Raw genomic sequence first — 15,908 nt, forward strand, 5'->3', positions numbered from 1 at the left:
AACAGAGGCATTGTATGTTAAGATACTCACATTATTCTTTGCTCTCCATGTTTGTTTGATGTAAAAACACTTGTTCATGAATTCTACAAACAAAGTATGCCTGAAAAAACCCCAACTGGCTCTGTATTGTAAATAAACCACATGCGTTACAGCTGTGGAGAGGCACATTAATTCCTATTTATGAGAGGTACTGACATGTTGAATGTACCAAGCTTTCTGTTTGAACTACTGGCGCACAGCTCGGACACCCATGCTCACCCCACAAGACATGCCACAAGAGGTCTTCCATAGTCAGAACAGACTATAGAAGGCGCACAGTACTAAATAGAGCCATGACTACATGGAACTCTATTCCACATCAAGTAAGTAATGCAAGCAGTAAAATTTGATTTAAAAAACAGGTAAAAAAAAAACACCTTATGGAACAGCGGGGGCTATGAAGCAACATAAACATAGACACATGCATACACACACATGCAATAGCATACGCACTATACACACATGTACACATGGAGTTTTTACTGTAGATATGGTGGTGGAGTAGGGGCCTGAAGTCACACAGTCTGAATGTATTGTAATGTTTTTAAAATTGTATAAACTGCCTTAATTTTGCTGGACCCCAGGAAGAGTAGGTGCTACCTTGACAGGAACTAATGGACCCCAGGAAGAGTAGGTGCTGCCTTGGCAAGAACTAATGGACCCCAGGAAGAGTAGGTGCTGCCTTGACAGGAACTAATGGACCCCAGGAAGAGTAGGTGCTACCTTGACAGGAACTAATGGACCCCAGGAAGAGTAGGTGCTGCCTTGACAGGAACTAATGGACCCCAGGAAGAGTAGGTGCTGCCTTGACAGGAACTAATGGACCCCAGGAAGAGTAGGTGCTGCCTTGACAGGAACTAATGGACCCCAGAAAGAGTAGGTGCTGCCTTGGCAGGAACTAATGGACCCCAGAAAGAGTAGGTACTGCCTAGGCAGGAACTAATTGACCTCAGAAAGAGTAGGTGCTGCCTTGGAAGGAACTAATTGACCTCAGAAAGAGTAGGTGCTGCCTTGGCAGGAACTAATGGACCCCAGAAATAGTAGGTGCTGCCTTGGCAGGAACTAATTGACCTCAGAAAGAGTAGGTGCTGCCTTGGCAGGAACTAATGGACCCCAGGAATAGTAGGTGCTGCCTTGGCAGGAACTAATTGACCTCAGGAAGAGTAGGTACTGCCTAGGCAGGAACTAATTGACCCCAGAAAGAGTAGGTGCTGCCTTGGCGGGAACTAATGGGGATCCATAATAAATATAAATACAAATAAATCATCAAACCAATTTTAAGATTCATACAGATTTGATTGGTGCACGTAGCACACCTATCACAATATTAACAAGATACAGGAGAAAAAATAGATGTTCTTTATTCAGAATTCCCTTCAGTGTTTAACTGAGTGTTTTGCTTTGGGAGAAACTGAGTATAAATTTACCATGGCAGATAGTTGTATGAATGAGTCCCCTTTATAGCTGCTGTAGCAGTCAGTGACGCACTCTGGGTTCCATGGCCAATGAAGTGATAGTGTTTCTGTCTAACAAGGTGAGATATTATGCCTTTAAATCCCAACCCATTTACTAGAGATGCAGCCCTGCCGGTGGTATGCGATGCATAAATGTATATACACACGTGCACACAAACACACATCAATTAGAGTTTACCGGAGACGTGGCACGGAACTGCTCTGCAGAGTGGAGATGGTCTGAGCTGTGAATCACACACATGATTTACTGAAGCCTCTGAGGTGACAATGAGAGAGGGTGGGGGGGTGAGTGGGGGGGGGGGGCAAATAGAAAGAGGGAAATGGAATGAGAAGTAGAGAAAGAGTGAGAGGTGACAAAAGAACAGGCTAATGCACAGGCACATGACTAGGGTATAGATCAGGAAGTCCTAATCCTGGTTCTGGGGACTTAGGTTGAGAGGGAGAGAGGCCTGGAACAGGCTATCTGTGTGTGGTTACAATTAGGATTAGGGTTAGAATTAGGGTTTGGGGTTAAGGTTAGGATTAGGGGTTAGGGAAAAAAAGGATTTTGAATGATAATTCATTGTTTGGTCCATACAAAGATCGTAAAACAAACGAGTGTGTGAATGGGGAAGTGAATTCAGGGGCCGTTTTGGGGCGTGAATCAGCAGTGGCAGTCACCGATGGACACTGACACCAACACACATACACTCAGTGTATACTAACACATACACTCACACCTGCGCTGTGCAGATTTATTAGGGTGGCATCAGGACAAGCTGGTTAAATGTGTCACCCCTGCCAAAAGAGGGAAGGAGAGAGGTAGATAGTGAAAAAGAAAGATGGAAATGAGAGGGAGAGAGGTTGGTTTATTGGGCCTCCCTGTCAGCCTCACCGACAGTACGGGGAAATATTTACAACCCAGGGCCGAAATAGTGGAGAGATGGATTGAGAGAAGATAGGAGAGAGGGAAGGAGGGAGGTATATAAGTCAGGGTATGGATCCAGAGCAGAGCACCTGATTGAGCCCTGCAGTGATCCACAGAGAAAGAGAGAGAAAGAAGAAAAAGTAGCTACGTAGCATTGAAACGGCATCCTCTACAGTTGGTTCTGACACAGTGTTGCCACCAGCTTCAAACACAACAGACAAATATAGCTACAGACTCTGTTGGAGTACAGACGGCTGGGAAACAGCTACCAGCAGACACATAGGAGTGCAGCACCTGTAGGACAGTACAGACAGTAGACAGTACTACAGACAGTTTGGAGGCAGTACAGACGGTCCAGTACAGACATGCAGTGTAAGTGTTTCCTTTCGTGTGTTCTGCTGCTTACCGCCGCCGGACCTCTCCTCACACACCCCGTCTCACACTCTAACGAGATGTCCTACACCGGAACAGGTGAGTGACACAAACATGCAAGCACACACACACACATTATATCATGTTGTATACATGTCATGTTAAGTCACGTTATGTCATGTTTATAGCGTCAGTAGAGGAGGACCAGGTGGTGAGTCCAGAGGAGCTGTCCCTTTCTGACCACACCTACAGATTCCACATTGCACCTGGCCTTGGCAGTGAGTGACATTGAGTGTTTGTGTGTCAGTTTGTACATCAAAAGAGAGAGCGGGTCTATGGTGTCAGCCTTCTGTGAGTGTACGATGTGAGCAGCACAATGTGAGGGTGGGTCTGAAGGGCTTCTCTAAATGTGCGTGTGTGAGTCTGTATATGAGAGAGACAGAGAATGGTAAACATATACCTAACCAGGTCTTTGTTTCCACTCGTCTCTGTACAGATCTAAGATCAGCAGTGTTCAGCCCAGACCAGGCCGTGAGAGAGGTGAGAGATCAGTCCATCCAAAACAACCTAGCAATCTCATTGAACACAGACACCTTTCACATACTAAACATTCAGCAAAGTATCAAAGCTCTCCTCATATCAAGTCTTGTTCCATTCACATACTCTCTCTACTGCTTCATTTCTTTCTCTCGCTCTCTCTCAGGTGCTGTTGGAAACACCAGCTCTGAGCCCTCAACCTCGTTTCCTGGGCAGCAGAAGAGAGTACCGGAAGAGAACCACCACCGAGTGCTTCTGGAAGTACTGTGTCTAGGAGTGACACACACACACACGATACATGTATGTATTTATTCTGTTCAGGCACAGCTCAGGTGTACATAGTGAAATAGTGAATATGAGTAATAAACATGACTGTGTAGTGTTGTATGTACAATAATGAATAAAACAGTATGTTTGGAGATCAGCTTGTTTGTGTTGATTGTTCCTCAGTGACAAATCTCTTGAGAACTCAGTGTCAGGACTGTGTATGTGATTGTGTGTTGATAGACGACCAGATAGAGACCTAGAGAGTGTTGGACTAAAAGCTACCTTTGAAGGAAGATTAGCTAGGAAAGGTTACAAAAAAAAGCCCAGAAAGTGAAGTCATTGTTGTCGTCCTTTTTATGTAGTCATTTCAAGTTGTCACAAAAACTCCCTCAATTCAAAACAAATTGCTTTGTATATCGTTTTTTTCCGTCTAAAATACATTGTACTGTACTATACTTTTTTTGTACAAAAAAACAGTACAAAACCTAGATGACATCATCCAGATATATCAGACAAACAGAACGCTTATGGACATGAGCACATAGAGAAGACACACACACCAAACATACAGAAGACGCCAACATCAAGCCTTTATAACATTTCATTCAATAAAGTGAGCCTGGCTGAGGCTGCAGCTTGTTAAGGTTAGGACAAGGAGTACCTTTGGAATCGTAGAGACACAGACAACAATCACAAAATTAGAAATTGAAAGGAGCAGAAGCGGTGGAACGTCATGGCAACTGTTCATTCTAGGTCCAGGTCCACAACTGTGCCTTCTGGAGTCCCTGTGCTGGTCCATGGATCCAGGGAACAACCAAGACGCTGTACTGCAGTTCAACACCCCGTCACTGTCTGTATCATACTGAGGGTTTCTCTGTCCGTAACATCACCTCGCATCTCACAGTGTGTCCATACACATGTCACTCATACACAACATAAGGCCTTCTGCTTGTCAGATCCATTTGCTAGCTAGACAAAAATGCATCGAGTTCATTTGGAGTGGGAGTCGGCTTAGGGCTGTAACTGTCCATACAATCACTCTGCCAGTATCACCCAGAGTGTGTCCATAACATGAGTAGATTTCAGTCTGTGTTTTTGATATCTCCCAGTGGTATCAGGCCATCCAGGTTCTAAACAGCCTGAAGAACAGACTCCCAAATGAATATACACAGGGTCTATAGTGAGAGAGAGGGAGGGACAGAGAGAGAGAGTACAAGTGATCCATTGGAATCCAACAAAATCTGTCAGAAGTGATCCAATTGGGGTCCAGAGACCAGCCAATAAGAATACCCGTCTCTCACCTGCCAGAAAGAGCCAATCAGAATTCTCCATTCCTCTGTGCCCTCCGGCCCAATACAGCCTCTGATGCAGCTGTTCAGATCTGTGTATGTGAGTTAATCTGTGTCTGAAGATTCTAGGGCAGCCTTTCCCAAACTCAGTCCTGGGGACCCAACATTCGTTTTTCAAAAACATTCGAAGTTCAAGTTCAAGTGTTTCTTGTACAGAGATTTCAAGATCCTCTGTCCAACTTTCATCACTCAGACTCTCCTGTCGAATTTATCTATACTTATGCACAATCGCAAAATTGATTTATTTACAATTATAAACTGGGTGGTTTGAGCCCTGAAAGCTGATTGGTTGAAAATCGTGGTATATCAGACAGTGTACCACAGGTATGACAAATAATTAAGTTGGTAAGCAGTATATAATAGCAATAAGGTACCTCAGGGGTTTGTGGTATATGGCCAATATACCAAGGCTAAGGGATGTGTCCTAACAACAGTCCTTAGCCGTGGTATATTGGCCATATACCACACCTCCTAAGGCTTTATTGTGTAATCATAGCAGCCAAAAAAGGTTAAATCAACATCCATTGATGGAAAATAATTAATCCTTTGTTGGAAAACCACATTTTGCTTACATAGTTAGAAATTACGTTGATATTCCTGCTTAATTTGCTTGATAGCGTTATGGAAAAAGGGTTTATTGGATAAATGTGGCAACTCTTATCTTGCTGCGGCCAAAAATATTTGGCCTGGTTTTCAGGCCTTAGAAATTTTAGCCTGACCTGGCAACCCGGGTTTTGTTTTTTGCCCTAGCACTACACAGCTGATTCAAATAATCAAAGCTTGATGATTAGTTGATTATTTGAATCAGCTGTGTAGTGCTAGGGCAAAAACACTGTTCTAGGGCAATGAGAGACAGCCTCACTGAGAGACAGTCTCTCTGAGCTCCTAGCAATTGGTCAGTAGAGATATTTGGTGGGCGGAGTTAAGGGTCGGCAGGTTTGCATTTCCTAGATGGGGGGCGTATCAGGTGTCAGGGGCGGGACTAGATTCCTGCTGAGGGCATTCCAAAGGGGAGGAGCTCTCTGGATCCTGAGGGTGAATCCCTGTTCTTGCACTACAGTTCACACAGCCCTGAGAGACACAGAGAGAGAGAGAGAGAAATACAGAGAGAGAGAGAGAGAGAGAGAGAGAGAGACAAGCAGACAGAGAGGGAGTGAGAGAGTTAGCATGCACCTAAATCTATGTGTCTGTGTGTGTATGTGAGCCCTCCCCACCTGTGTGTCTATCATCTGAGGGACTGTGTGTTGTTGGATCCAGGGGTGGACTTCAGCCAGCTCCTCTCTCTGTTCCTGGGTGAACCAGGGCTGTAGAGGCTGCAGCAGACGTAGCTTCTCCTTGTCCTCAGCCAGCACCTCTGCCTGGTCCCTGCAGGGTAACCAGCATGTCAGTACGCTAGGAAGGTAGGCATACCGGCTGTCTGGGTTCTAGAGCATGTGTTCTAATATTAAGTTCTAGTGTTCCACTCTAGAGCAGGGCTCTAATAATAGGTTCTAGTGTTCCATTCTAGAGCAGGGCTCTATCTAATAATATGTTCTAGTGTTCCATTCTAGAGCAGGGCTCCAATATTAGGTGTTCCATTCTAGAGCAGGGCTCTAATAATTGGTTCTAGTGTTCCATTCTAGAGCAGGGCTCTAATAATAGGTTCTAGTGTTCCACTCTAGAGTACGGCTCTAATAATAGGTTCTAGTGTTCCATTCTAGAGCAGGGCTCTATCTAATAATATATTCTAGTGTTCCATTCTAGAGCAGGGCTCTAATAGGTGTTCCATTCTAGAGCAGGGCTCTAATAATAGGTTATAGTGTTCCATTCTAGAGCAGGGCTCTAATAATAGGTTCTAGTGTTCCACTCCAGAGTAGGGCTCTAATCTAGAGCAGGGCTCTAATAAGAGGTTCTAGTGTTCTACTCTAGAGCAAGGTTCTAATAATAGGTTCTAGTGTTCCACTCTAGAGCAGGGCTCTAATAATGGGTTCTAGTGTTCCACTTTAGAGCAGGGTTCTAATAATAGGTTGTAGTGTTCCATTCTAGAGCAGCGCTCTAATAATAGGTTCTAGCGTTACGTTCTAGAACTGGGTACTAATATTAGGTGCTAGCATTACATTCTAGAGCAGGGTTCTATAGAGTAGAGTTTGGGTTCTAGCATTAGATTCTAGAGTGCTTGAGTTGTGGTACCTGGGATGGATCTGGTAGGTCATCTTCACAGGTTCTGGCATGTGCTGGATCATGCGCCACAGGGAGTTCTCGACACGCATGTTGAAGGCGTGTTGTGTGAGTTGTGCGTGATCCTGCTGGGCCTCTTGGTTCTTGCTGGCTTTACGAAACGTGTCTGATGAGTCGTTACTGGCAAAGTACTTACTGCTGTTACTGCTTCCTGGGGGATGGTGAGAGAACACTGGGCATCAGCACTCTAAGGGGATGTGTGTGTGTGTGTGTTTGTGCTGTACCAGTGTGTATCTATGCATACCTGTGTGTGAGGTGGATGCTCCGTTGGAGCCAGAGCTTAGAGATCCAGCCACTCCAAAGCCGGACCCAGAGGCGTTAGAGCCGGTACCTAACCTGCCATCCTCCTGCAATAGCAGGTCCAACAGCTCACTTGACGTAGCCTGGGCGTCATGGTTACCCGACTCACAGGGTGCATCAATCTGATGAGGGAGAGTGGCATGAATAGTTGTGTTACCAGCTATTGTTTTGTAACAGTGTTCCATTGAATGTTAAATCTGAAGAAAAAAAAAGATGAAGCCTGGTCTCTCCTTCATGACCACTGATTGGTGAAATAAAGGTTTTTAACTTTCCACTGCTTTCACCTTCTGCTGGATTGTCAGATCAGCAGTTAAGAGGAAAAAGAAAGGAGACAGGAAGAGCCAAGTCTCCAAGTGAGAAACACACAGGGTAAAAGGTGAGAGGTCAGAGTTGACTCACCCCCTTGGTGTGAGCGTCGTGCAGGATCTCAGCACGGGACTGTGTGCGTCCAGTGCTGCTTTGACTCTCGCTGGGTTTGGGCAGCTCCTCCGGCAGCAGGTTGAGTTGCAGTGGGGAACTGGAGCGAGAGTTGGAGAACAGAGCCGGTGGCCCAGCCACCTCCTCCCCCACTGAGGAGCTCGGTCTGGGGGAGCAGTGTAGCTGGCCTGGTGGCGTCTGGGGCTGGGAACTAGGCTGAGGCTGGGCGAAGGGGCCTAGACCAGGGCCGAAGTCTGACATGATAAAGGGGGCCTGGGGTAGCAGAGAGGGTGTGGTGGGGTGGTACATGGTGGGGTAGCCTGAAGGGTAAGAGGGGTAGTTGGGTAGAATCACAGCCATCATTGGAGCCATGTAAGGGTTCAAACCCTGGGATGGGGCCATGGGCTGTATGTTGGGGAAGCCCTGAATGTTCTGGATCTGAATGGACTGAAAGTTCTGGCTGGGAAAGTTGGACTGGATGGACTGCACCTGGACAGACTGCATAGACTGGGTCTGCATGTTCTGAATGGGCTGCATAAACTGAAAGTTATGCGGGAGGTTCTGCTGAACATTCTGTTGGTTTGTGTTTGGGTTCTGGTCTGGTTGAAACACCATGGGGCCCACGCATGCCTGCTGCTGTTTCCACACTTGGTGCACCCCTGGCTGGCTTCTCAGCATGGTGAAGGAGGGGGTCTGGAGGGTACCCATGGGGGCTTTTGGAGGGGATATAGGAGGGTGGGGCAGCCCGAACTGGGGAAGGGGGTTAGAGGATTCAGAGGGGCGGGGGAGGGCAAGAGAGGGCTCGGGTGGAGAGGCGTAGCTGTCAGACGAAGTTTTGGGTTTGGGACGCTTGTGTTTATTAGGCTTCCCTGTCCGAGTGCGGTTCAACACGGCTGCAGTCCCTGGTTGCATCACGTAGTCACCTGAAGGTAGGGAGGAGAGAGAACAGTAGAATAGTAATCACAAATACAGCACATCTATCTGGAAGAAAACCTTATAATCCTAACAAAGCAATGCCACAGGCCTCCAGCTCGATGGTCGACACAAGTCACCCTGCTCCAAAGCATGTGTGATAACAGTCCTCTACACACACACACCTGGGTGGTGAGAGTGACCCCCGGAGCGGTTGTCTTGATGTAGATAGGAGCTGGAGGGACTGTGGAGGATGCGATGGCGGAAGCGATCCACATACTCCTGCTCCTCCTTCTGAGTGTGAGCTGAAAGGACCTCCTTGGTCAGACCCACCAATTGCAGCTCCTCGGCAGAAGAGCTAGGGGTGGGGCTAGGGGCCGTGCGAGCAGGAGTGGGGTCAGCAGGCTTGCTGCCCATTGGTGCATCCTCTAGGGCTGTCACCTCTGGAGGGCAGGGCATAAAGAAGATATCATTTTTTTTGTCAGGTCATTACAAATAAAAGGGTAGAATATGATTGTGTGTCCGTACCTGACTCTGGCTGTGGAACATGTACTATAGTGCTGCTGTAGGAGCACTGGCTGGTGACTGACACTACACTCATAGCCTTTGTAGACAGAGTGATGTCTGTGAGAGGAGCTCTCACCATAGCTGCTGCTGTAGAGCCCACTGACACCTGATTGTCCAGCACCACAACTACACATACAGACAGACAAAACATCAGAAAGCTATGTGCATGTGTGTGTGTGTGAATATATATTTCCATCAGAGATGGTCTGAGCTGTGTGTGTGTTTGTGTAACTCACCGTCGGAGCTGGCCTGGGCAGTGTGTGGGTCAGTGGTGGGTGTGTCATCCTCTGAGGTAGAGGAGGAGGAGGAAGATGTGCCGATGGAGCGAGACTTGCTCTTACGCTTCAAGTGTGGACCACAGCCCTCCAGATACCTACAAAACACACACTTTATTCGGATCCTCACTGAAACACTGATTGCAGATTAAAATACATGTACCATAACAGTGACACCGTCACCCTATGCTGTCTGTCAGAGGATCCACCCACCTGATGATGCTGTCCACGGAGTTGATCTGCTGATAGGACGGAATGTGCGCTTGCTTCCTGGTCTCCTCATGCCCTCTGACCTCAGCCCTGGCGTGGGGGAGGGGCGCTGTGTGACATCACAAAGGGGTCAAAGGTGAGCCAGAATTGAACTACTGAACAGAAAGATGATTAATTGATTAGCTGAATGAGGTGTGTTAGTGCTAGGCTGGTACAACAGCCTGCAAAGCCTTTGGTTCCCCAGGATCAGTACTGGTAACTGTTGGATCAGGGTCTGAGCATTATCGTACCTGTGGCAGATTTCCCAAAGGGGGTGAGTATGTGGCTGGATTCCAAGTATGCATGTTGGCCCCAACTCTTCACATCAGCACAGATCTGCTGCATGGTCATACACACACCACACAAATCGAAAGAGTCATGATTTTACAAGCTTCTCGTTCACCATCGGCATACAGGGAGCTTACTGAACCTGCCATTTGTGACTGAGACTTGTCAAAATTTGCTTTAAAACAATGTACATTTGTTGATTTTTTTTTTGGCATACAAATACGATTATTTCTTGAAACATTTGAAACGAGCTCCAGTTGTGGCCGCAACCAGACTAGATCGTGAACGACTCTTGACGGAATGCATTGCTTGACAGCCGTGAGGGTGATAAGCATTTAACCCTTTACAGTCGTGGGAACTGGCCTCTAGGGATAGGGCTAAATTGAAATGTTACTTACAGAAGGAATATGAACATGCATAACCATGGCAGCAATTTAAAGGGAACAGTTTGGAGATAATGGGGAAATTGTTAGACTAAATGTGAGTACACAACAGTTCACCTGACAACACTGAATCCAAACATTACTCTGTTGCCTTTACGTGCATTTGCCATTGACTGTACTTTTACTGCATTTGTTGAGAACGACATCTGAAAATACTACATTCATTAACATGATAAGAATAATCCTGGAAAATGTTGGGAAGGTGCAACAAAAGACAAACAAATGAGGGTTTGACTGAGAGGTCTAACTGGTGTCTTCAAGTGGTCACACACCTCCCCAAAGTGTGCACACTTCCTAAGTCATTTCAATGCACTTTTATGACTCAAAGAATAGTCTTTGACTATTAGGTACTTTTGTTTAGCTCTCCTAGCTGTGCCGTTGAGGAACTGAAGCAAGCACACTTCTAGCTGTTTAGTTTGGAACACAATTCTGAATCCATGCCATCACACAATTACTGTTGCTGTTTCATGCAATCCAAAAACGGCCCATTATAAATCGCTATCTGGGTCATGTGGGCATCATATGAAAGCTTGTTCTATTGCCAACATGACTAGCTAAGTCATAAAATACGATCTTACAGCGGTAGGCTTTACCAAGGCAACTCAGAGAAACAGAGTCATGCGTGTATTCAGGTACTCTGCCGGGGAACATTTTCTTCACATAGACAAACATGCTCATTCTGTTCAGGACAACCCAGGGTATAATGCCATGTCATCTTCTAACTGTACATCAAACATAGTGATCATAAACGTTGACACTGTATATGACGTCAGTTTTATGATTTTGGCTTGCTTTTATGACAACAAAGTGATATTTACTATAAACCTCAACGTTTCATCTTTAAAAATACATGGAGTCATCTTAATTTACAGCATTTCCCTCACTCAGACAACAAAACATTTGCAAAAGTTGCTCAGGGATGGGGGTAACTTCTTGTCGCGCGCGCGGTGCTCAAGTTCAGAACGTCTGTCAGTCAAAACCCATACAGCGCAGTGAAGCGCAGATCCAGAGCTCTGATGTCATGTATAGCATGTTACTGTACAGCCACTACTCGCTTGTTAGTGTCCAAAACTGCCACTTTCAACCTGTATACTGGTACGAGAGCAATGGGCTGAGAGTGCAATGGGCTGAGAGTGCAATGGGCTAAGCACAATATTGTTTGCGAACTGCAGCCTTCTAAACGATTCGTTCTCAAGTTTGTTGAGTACAACCAAAACATACACAGCCTCTGCTCAACAAACAAACTGTTTGGAAGGCTGCAGTTCGCAAATTATATTGTGTTTAGGCCTTTACTCTCATAGCCATCACAACATTCAATAATGAATTAAATTCATTCTTGCAACATGTGATCGGTTATCAGTTCTAAACATGTCATTTTCTTCTCTACGCTGCCTGATCTGTTTTCTCTCATGCACATGATAGACAGTTGCTGGTCGGAGCAAGTCTCCGGATTCGCTGAGCCGGAGGAGCGCATATTTATCCTGCTGTAAAATGTCTTTCCACAGCAGATCAAACGAATCATGACTCTCGAAGCAGTAAAAAGACACACAAACTAGTATCTAGGTAACAGGAATAGTATTGTAACAGGCTGTAGTGGTGCCGTATTGTCTCACCGGTTCACGGTGTGAATCCTCCAACAGGTTGCCATTGCTGTCGCTAGAGGAATCCACACTGATGTAGTTCTCATGGGAACCGTTACTGCCCAGACTGCCATAACCACTGGAGCCATTATTATGGACCGGCTGAACAGAGAACAAGAGAGACACACACATTTACACACATGTTCCAGACTGAGAGGATTAAACTGGTAGCAATATAGGGGCCATGGTGTTTGTGTGTTCTTACCTGCAGGAAGAGCTTGTAGATCTTGGCCTGCAGGTTTTTAATCTCTTCGTGGATGATTGGCAGGTCCTCTTTACTCCAAGCAGCAAACACATCTTCATTCAGAGGGCCCCTACACAGAGACACACAGGGTCAGAGAGAGAGAAAGAGAGCGAGAGAGCGAGAGAGAGAGCGGTACACTCACGTCCTGACTTTGTGTCGTCCGATGATGAAGGCGACCTTGCGGCTCCAGGGGTCTATGTAGCTGGACCAGCTGGTGTCCAGGGTGACGTAGTCTCCGTTTTGACAACGAAAACGCACTGGGGAGTGTTCAAATGGAGACTGGCCCGCATACTTCAACACTACACAGAGTGAAGGAAGGAGAGAGAGGAGGTCAATGAGCAAGAAATAGAGGTAGAGAGAGAGAGATTGTAACTATACTGAACAAAAATATAAACGCAACGTGTAGGAAAGTGTTGGTCCCATGTTTCTTGAGGTGAAATAAAAGATTCCAGAAATCTTCCATATGCGCATAAAGCTTATTTCTCGCAAATGTTGTGCACAAATGTGTTTACATCCCTTTTAATAAGCATTTCTCATTTTCCAAGATAATCCATCCACCTGACAGGTGTGGCATATCAAGAAACTGATTAAACAGCATGATCATTACACAGGTGCACCTTGTGCTTGGGACAATAAAAGGCCACTCTAAAATGTGCATTTTGTCACACAACACAATACCACAGATGTTTCATATTTTGAGGGAGTGTGCAATTGGCATGCTGACTGCAGGAATGTCCACCAGAGCTGTTTCCAGAGAATTGAATGTTAATTTCTCTACCATAAGTCGTTTTAGAGAATTTGGCAGTACATTCAACCAGCCTCACAACCGCAGACCACGTGTAACCACGCCAGCCCAGGAACTTCACATTCAGCTTATTCACCTGCAGGATCATCTGAGACCAGCCATGCGGACAGCTGATGAAACTGAGGAGTATTTCTGTCTGTAATAAAGCCATTTTGTGGGAAAACAAATTCTGATTGGCTGAGCCTGGCTCCCCAGTGGGTGGGCCTTAGCCCTTCGAGGCCCACCCATGGCTGCGCCCCTGCCCAGTCATGTGAAATCCATAGATTAGGGCCTTATGAATTTATTTAAATTGACTGATTTCCTTATAGGAACTGTAACTCAGCAACATCTTTGAAAATGTTGCATGTTGTGTTTATATCTTTGTTGAGTAAAGTTGCTTGGCAAAATTGTAATTGGTTGATTGATAAAGTGGAGGAGGTGGATGCAAGGTTGCTGTGGTAGTTGGACTGTTGGGATTGGTTGGCTGCTGTAGTGAATTGGTGTGATTGGTTGATGTGATAAAGGCGTACCCTTGCAGTGCATGGAGAGCATGATTGGGCGGTCCTTTGGGTAAATACAGGTCAGCAACGACGTGCCAATCAGATCCTGAGGCAGGTATCCTAGCAACGGCACAGCCCTGTACATAAACACCACCAAACACACAGTCAGAGTCAATTCATCTGAAAAATTTGACCTTGGGTTTGTTTACGTGTGTGTGTGTGTACTGACCGATCGTCCACCTTCAGGAAAACACAGCCCGGGGAGTGTGTGGTGGTGAAGATGCGTTTGTCCATGGAGATACGGGGAGCTGCAGGAGCAACAGCAGCAAACAACGTCAACCTCCACTAACTCCACCAGCAACAACATTCATAACCCTCTATGGACTCTTCCATTCTCCTTAGAATATTCTAGCCATCTCCTCCTAAACATTTTAAGCTAGATATACCAAACTTTCCTTTCTATTAAGTGAATAGTATGTATGTAGTTGGTGATGAAGAACATTGTATCTCTTTATGAAACTGTCATTCTCTACTTCTCCCCTACCTCCGTGGATATGGTTATAACCTACACCCCGGACTGAGCACTCCGTTCTGCCACCTCTGGCCACTTGGCACCTCCATCTCTTCTCTGTCCTGGCACCTCAGTGGTGGAAGAAGCTCCCCACCATGGTCAGGCCAGCAGAGTCGTTCCGCCAGAGCACAGACTGAAAACCCAGCTCTTTAGAAAGCACCTTGGATCCCCTACCACTGACCCAAATTTCGTAGATGCCGTTTTAACTTGCAATGATGGTGATATGTACAGTTGAAGTCGGAAGTTTACATGCACTTAGGTTGGAGTCATTAAAACTAGTTTTTCAACCACTCCACAAATTTCTTGTTAACAAACTATAGTTTTGGCAAGTCGGTTAGGACATCTAATTGTTTACAGACAGATTATTTCACTTATAATTCACTGTATCACAATTCCAGTGGGTCAGAAGTTTACATACACTAAGTTGACTGTGCCTTTAAACAGATTGGAAAATTCCAGAAAATGATGTCATGGCTTTAGAAGCTTCTGATAGGCTAATTGACTCAAGGCCTAACTTCAAACTCAGTGCCTCTTTGCTTGACATCATGGGGAAATCAAAAGAAATCAGCCAAGACCTCAGAAGAAAAATGTAGACCTCCACAAGTCTGGTTCATCCTTAGGAGCAATTTCCAAATGCCTGAAGGTACCACGTTCATCTGTACAAACAATAGTACGCAAGTATAAACACCATGGGACTACGCAGCCGTCATACCGCTCAGGAAGGAGATGCGTTCTGTCTCCTAGAGATGAACGTACTTTGATGCGAAAAGTGCAAATCAATCCCAGAACAACAGCAAAGGACCTTGTGAAGATGCTGGAGGAAACAGGTATAAAAGTATCTATATCCACAGTAAAAACGAGTCCTATATCGACATAACCTGAAAGGCCACTCAGCAAGGAAGAAGCCACTGCTATTCAAAACCGCCATAAAAAAGCCAGACAACGGTTTGCAACTGCACATGGGACAAAGATCGTACTTTTTGGAGAAATGTCCTCTGGTCTGATGAAATAAAAATAGAACGGTTTGGCCATAATGACCATTGATATGTTTGGAGGAAAAAGGGGGAGGATTGCAAGCCGAAGAACACCATCCCAACCGTGAAGCACGCGGGCGGCAGCATCATGTTGTGGGGGTGCTTTGCTGCAGGAGGGACTGGTGCACTTTACAAATAGATGGCATCATGAGGATGGAAAATTATGTGGATACAGTGAGGGAAAAAAGTATTTGATCCGCTGCTGATTTTGTACGTTTGCCCACTGACAAAGAAATGATCAGTCTATAATTTTAATAGTAGGTTTATTTGAACAGTGAGAGACAGAATATCAACAAAAAAATCCAGAAAAACCCATGTCAAAAATGTTATAAATTGATTTGCATCTTAATGAGGGAAATAAGTATTTGATCCCTCTGCAAAACATGACTTAGTACTTGGTGGCAAAACCCTTGTTGGCAATCTCAGAGGTCAGACGTTTCTTGTAGTTGGCCACCAGGTTTGCACACATCTCAGGAGGGATTTTGTCCCACTCTTTTTTGCAGATCTTCTCCAAGTCATTA

The 15,908-nt window shown here is 45.6% G+C and overlaps 2 protein-coding genes across 5 annotated transcripts in view; one reads left to right on the forward strand and one right to left on the reverse strand.

Annotated features, from left to right (window-relative positions):
• The first annotated feature begins 2,502 nt into the window (after positions 1 to 2,502).
• LOC106583066 (prepro-urotensin II-beta) lies at positions 2,503 to 3,751 on the forward strand. The gene is made up of 4 exons (XM_014166848.2): positions 2,503 to 2,892; positions 2,982 to 3,071; positions 3,290 to 3,333; positions 3,497 to 3,751. The coding sequence occupies exons 1-4, from the start codon at positions 2,787 to 2,789 to the stop codon at positions 3,602 to 3,604; spliced, it is 348 nt and encodes a 115-aa protein (XP_014022323.1). The 5' UTR covers positions 2,503 to 2,786; the 3' UTR covers positions 3,605 to 3,751.
• Positions 3,752 to 3,933: 182 nt separating this feature from the next.
• per3 (period circadian clock 3) overlaps positions 3,934 to 15,908 on the reverse strand; it is a 33,123-nt gene continuing 21,148 nt past the window's right edge. For 3 of the 4 annotated variants that reach the window (XM_045705749.1, XM_045705751.1, XM_045705750.1), the window contains 15 exons: positions 14,012 to 14,090; positions 13,813 to 13,919; positions 12,641 to 12,797; positions 12,460 to 12,568; positions 12,228 to 12,356; positions 10,135 to 10,222; positions 9,848 to 9,953; positions 9,596 to 9,732; positions 9,321 to 9,485; positions 8,978 to 9,235; positions 7,863 to 8,803; positions 7,408 to 7,585; positions 7,116 to 7,314; positions 6,161 to 6,311; positions 3,934 to 6,017 (listed from right to left, as the gene is read on the reverse strand). In XM_045705749.1, coding sequence (XP_045561705.1) covers positions 5,910 to 6,017; positions 6,161 to 6,311; positions 7,116 to 7,314; positions 7,408 to 7,585; positions 7,863 to 8,803; positions 8,978 to 9,235; positions 9,321 to 9,485; positions 9,596 to 9,732; positions 9,848 to 9,953; positions 10,135 to 10,222; positions 12,228 to 12,356; positions 12,460 to 12,568; positions 12,641 to 12,797; positions 13,813 to 13,919; positions 14,012 to 14,090 — 2,912 coding nt within the window. In that variant the 3' untranslated portion in view covers positions 3,934 to 5,909. The remainder of the gene's footprint in view (positions 6,018 to 6,160; positions 6,312 to 7,115; positions 7,315 to 7,407; positions 7,586 to 7,862; positions 8,804 to 8,977; positions 9,236 to 9,320; positions 9,486 to 9,595; positions 9,733 to 9,847; positions 9,954 to 10,134; positions 10,223 to 12,227; positions 12,357 to 12,459; positions 12,569 to 12,640; positions 12,798 to 13,812; positions 13,920 to 14,011; positions 14,091 to 15,908) is intronic. The other variant, XR_006761410.1, reaches the window with a different exon arrangement.

This window comes from Salmo salar, chromosome ssa22 (genome assembly GCF_905237065.1).
Source record: "Salmo salar chromosome ssa22, Ssal_v3.1, whole genome shotgun sequence".
NCBI classification, from domain to species: Eukaryota; Metazoa; Chordata; class Actinopteri; order Salmoniformes; family Salmonidae; genus Salmo; species Salmo salar.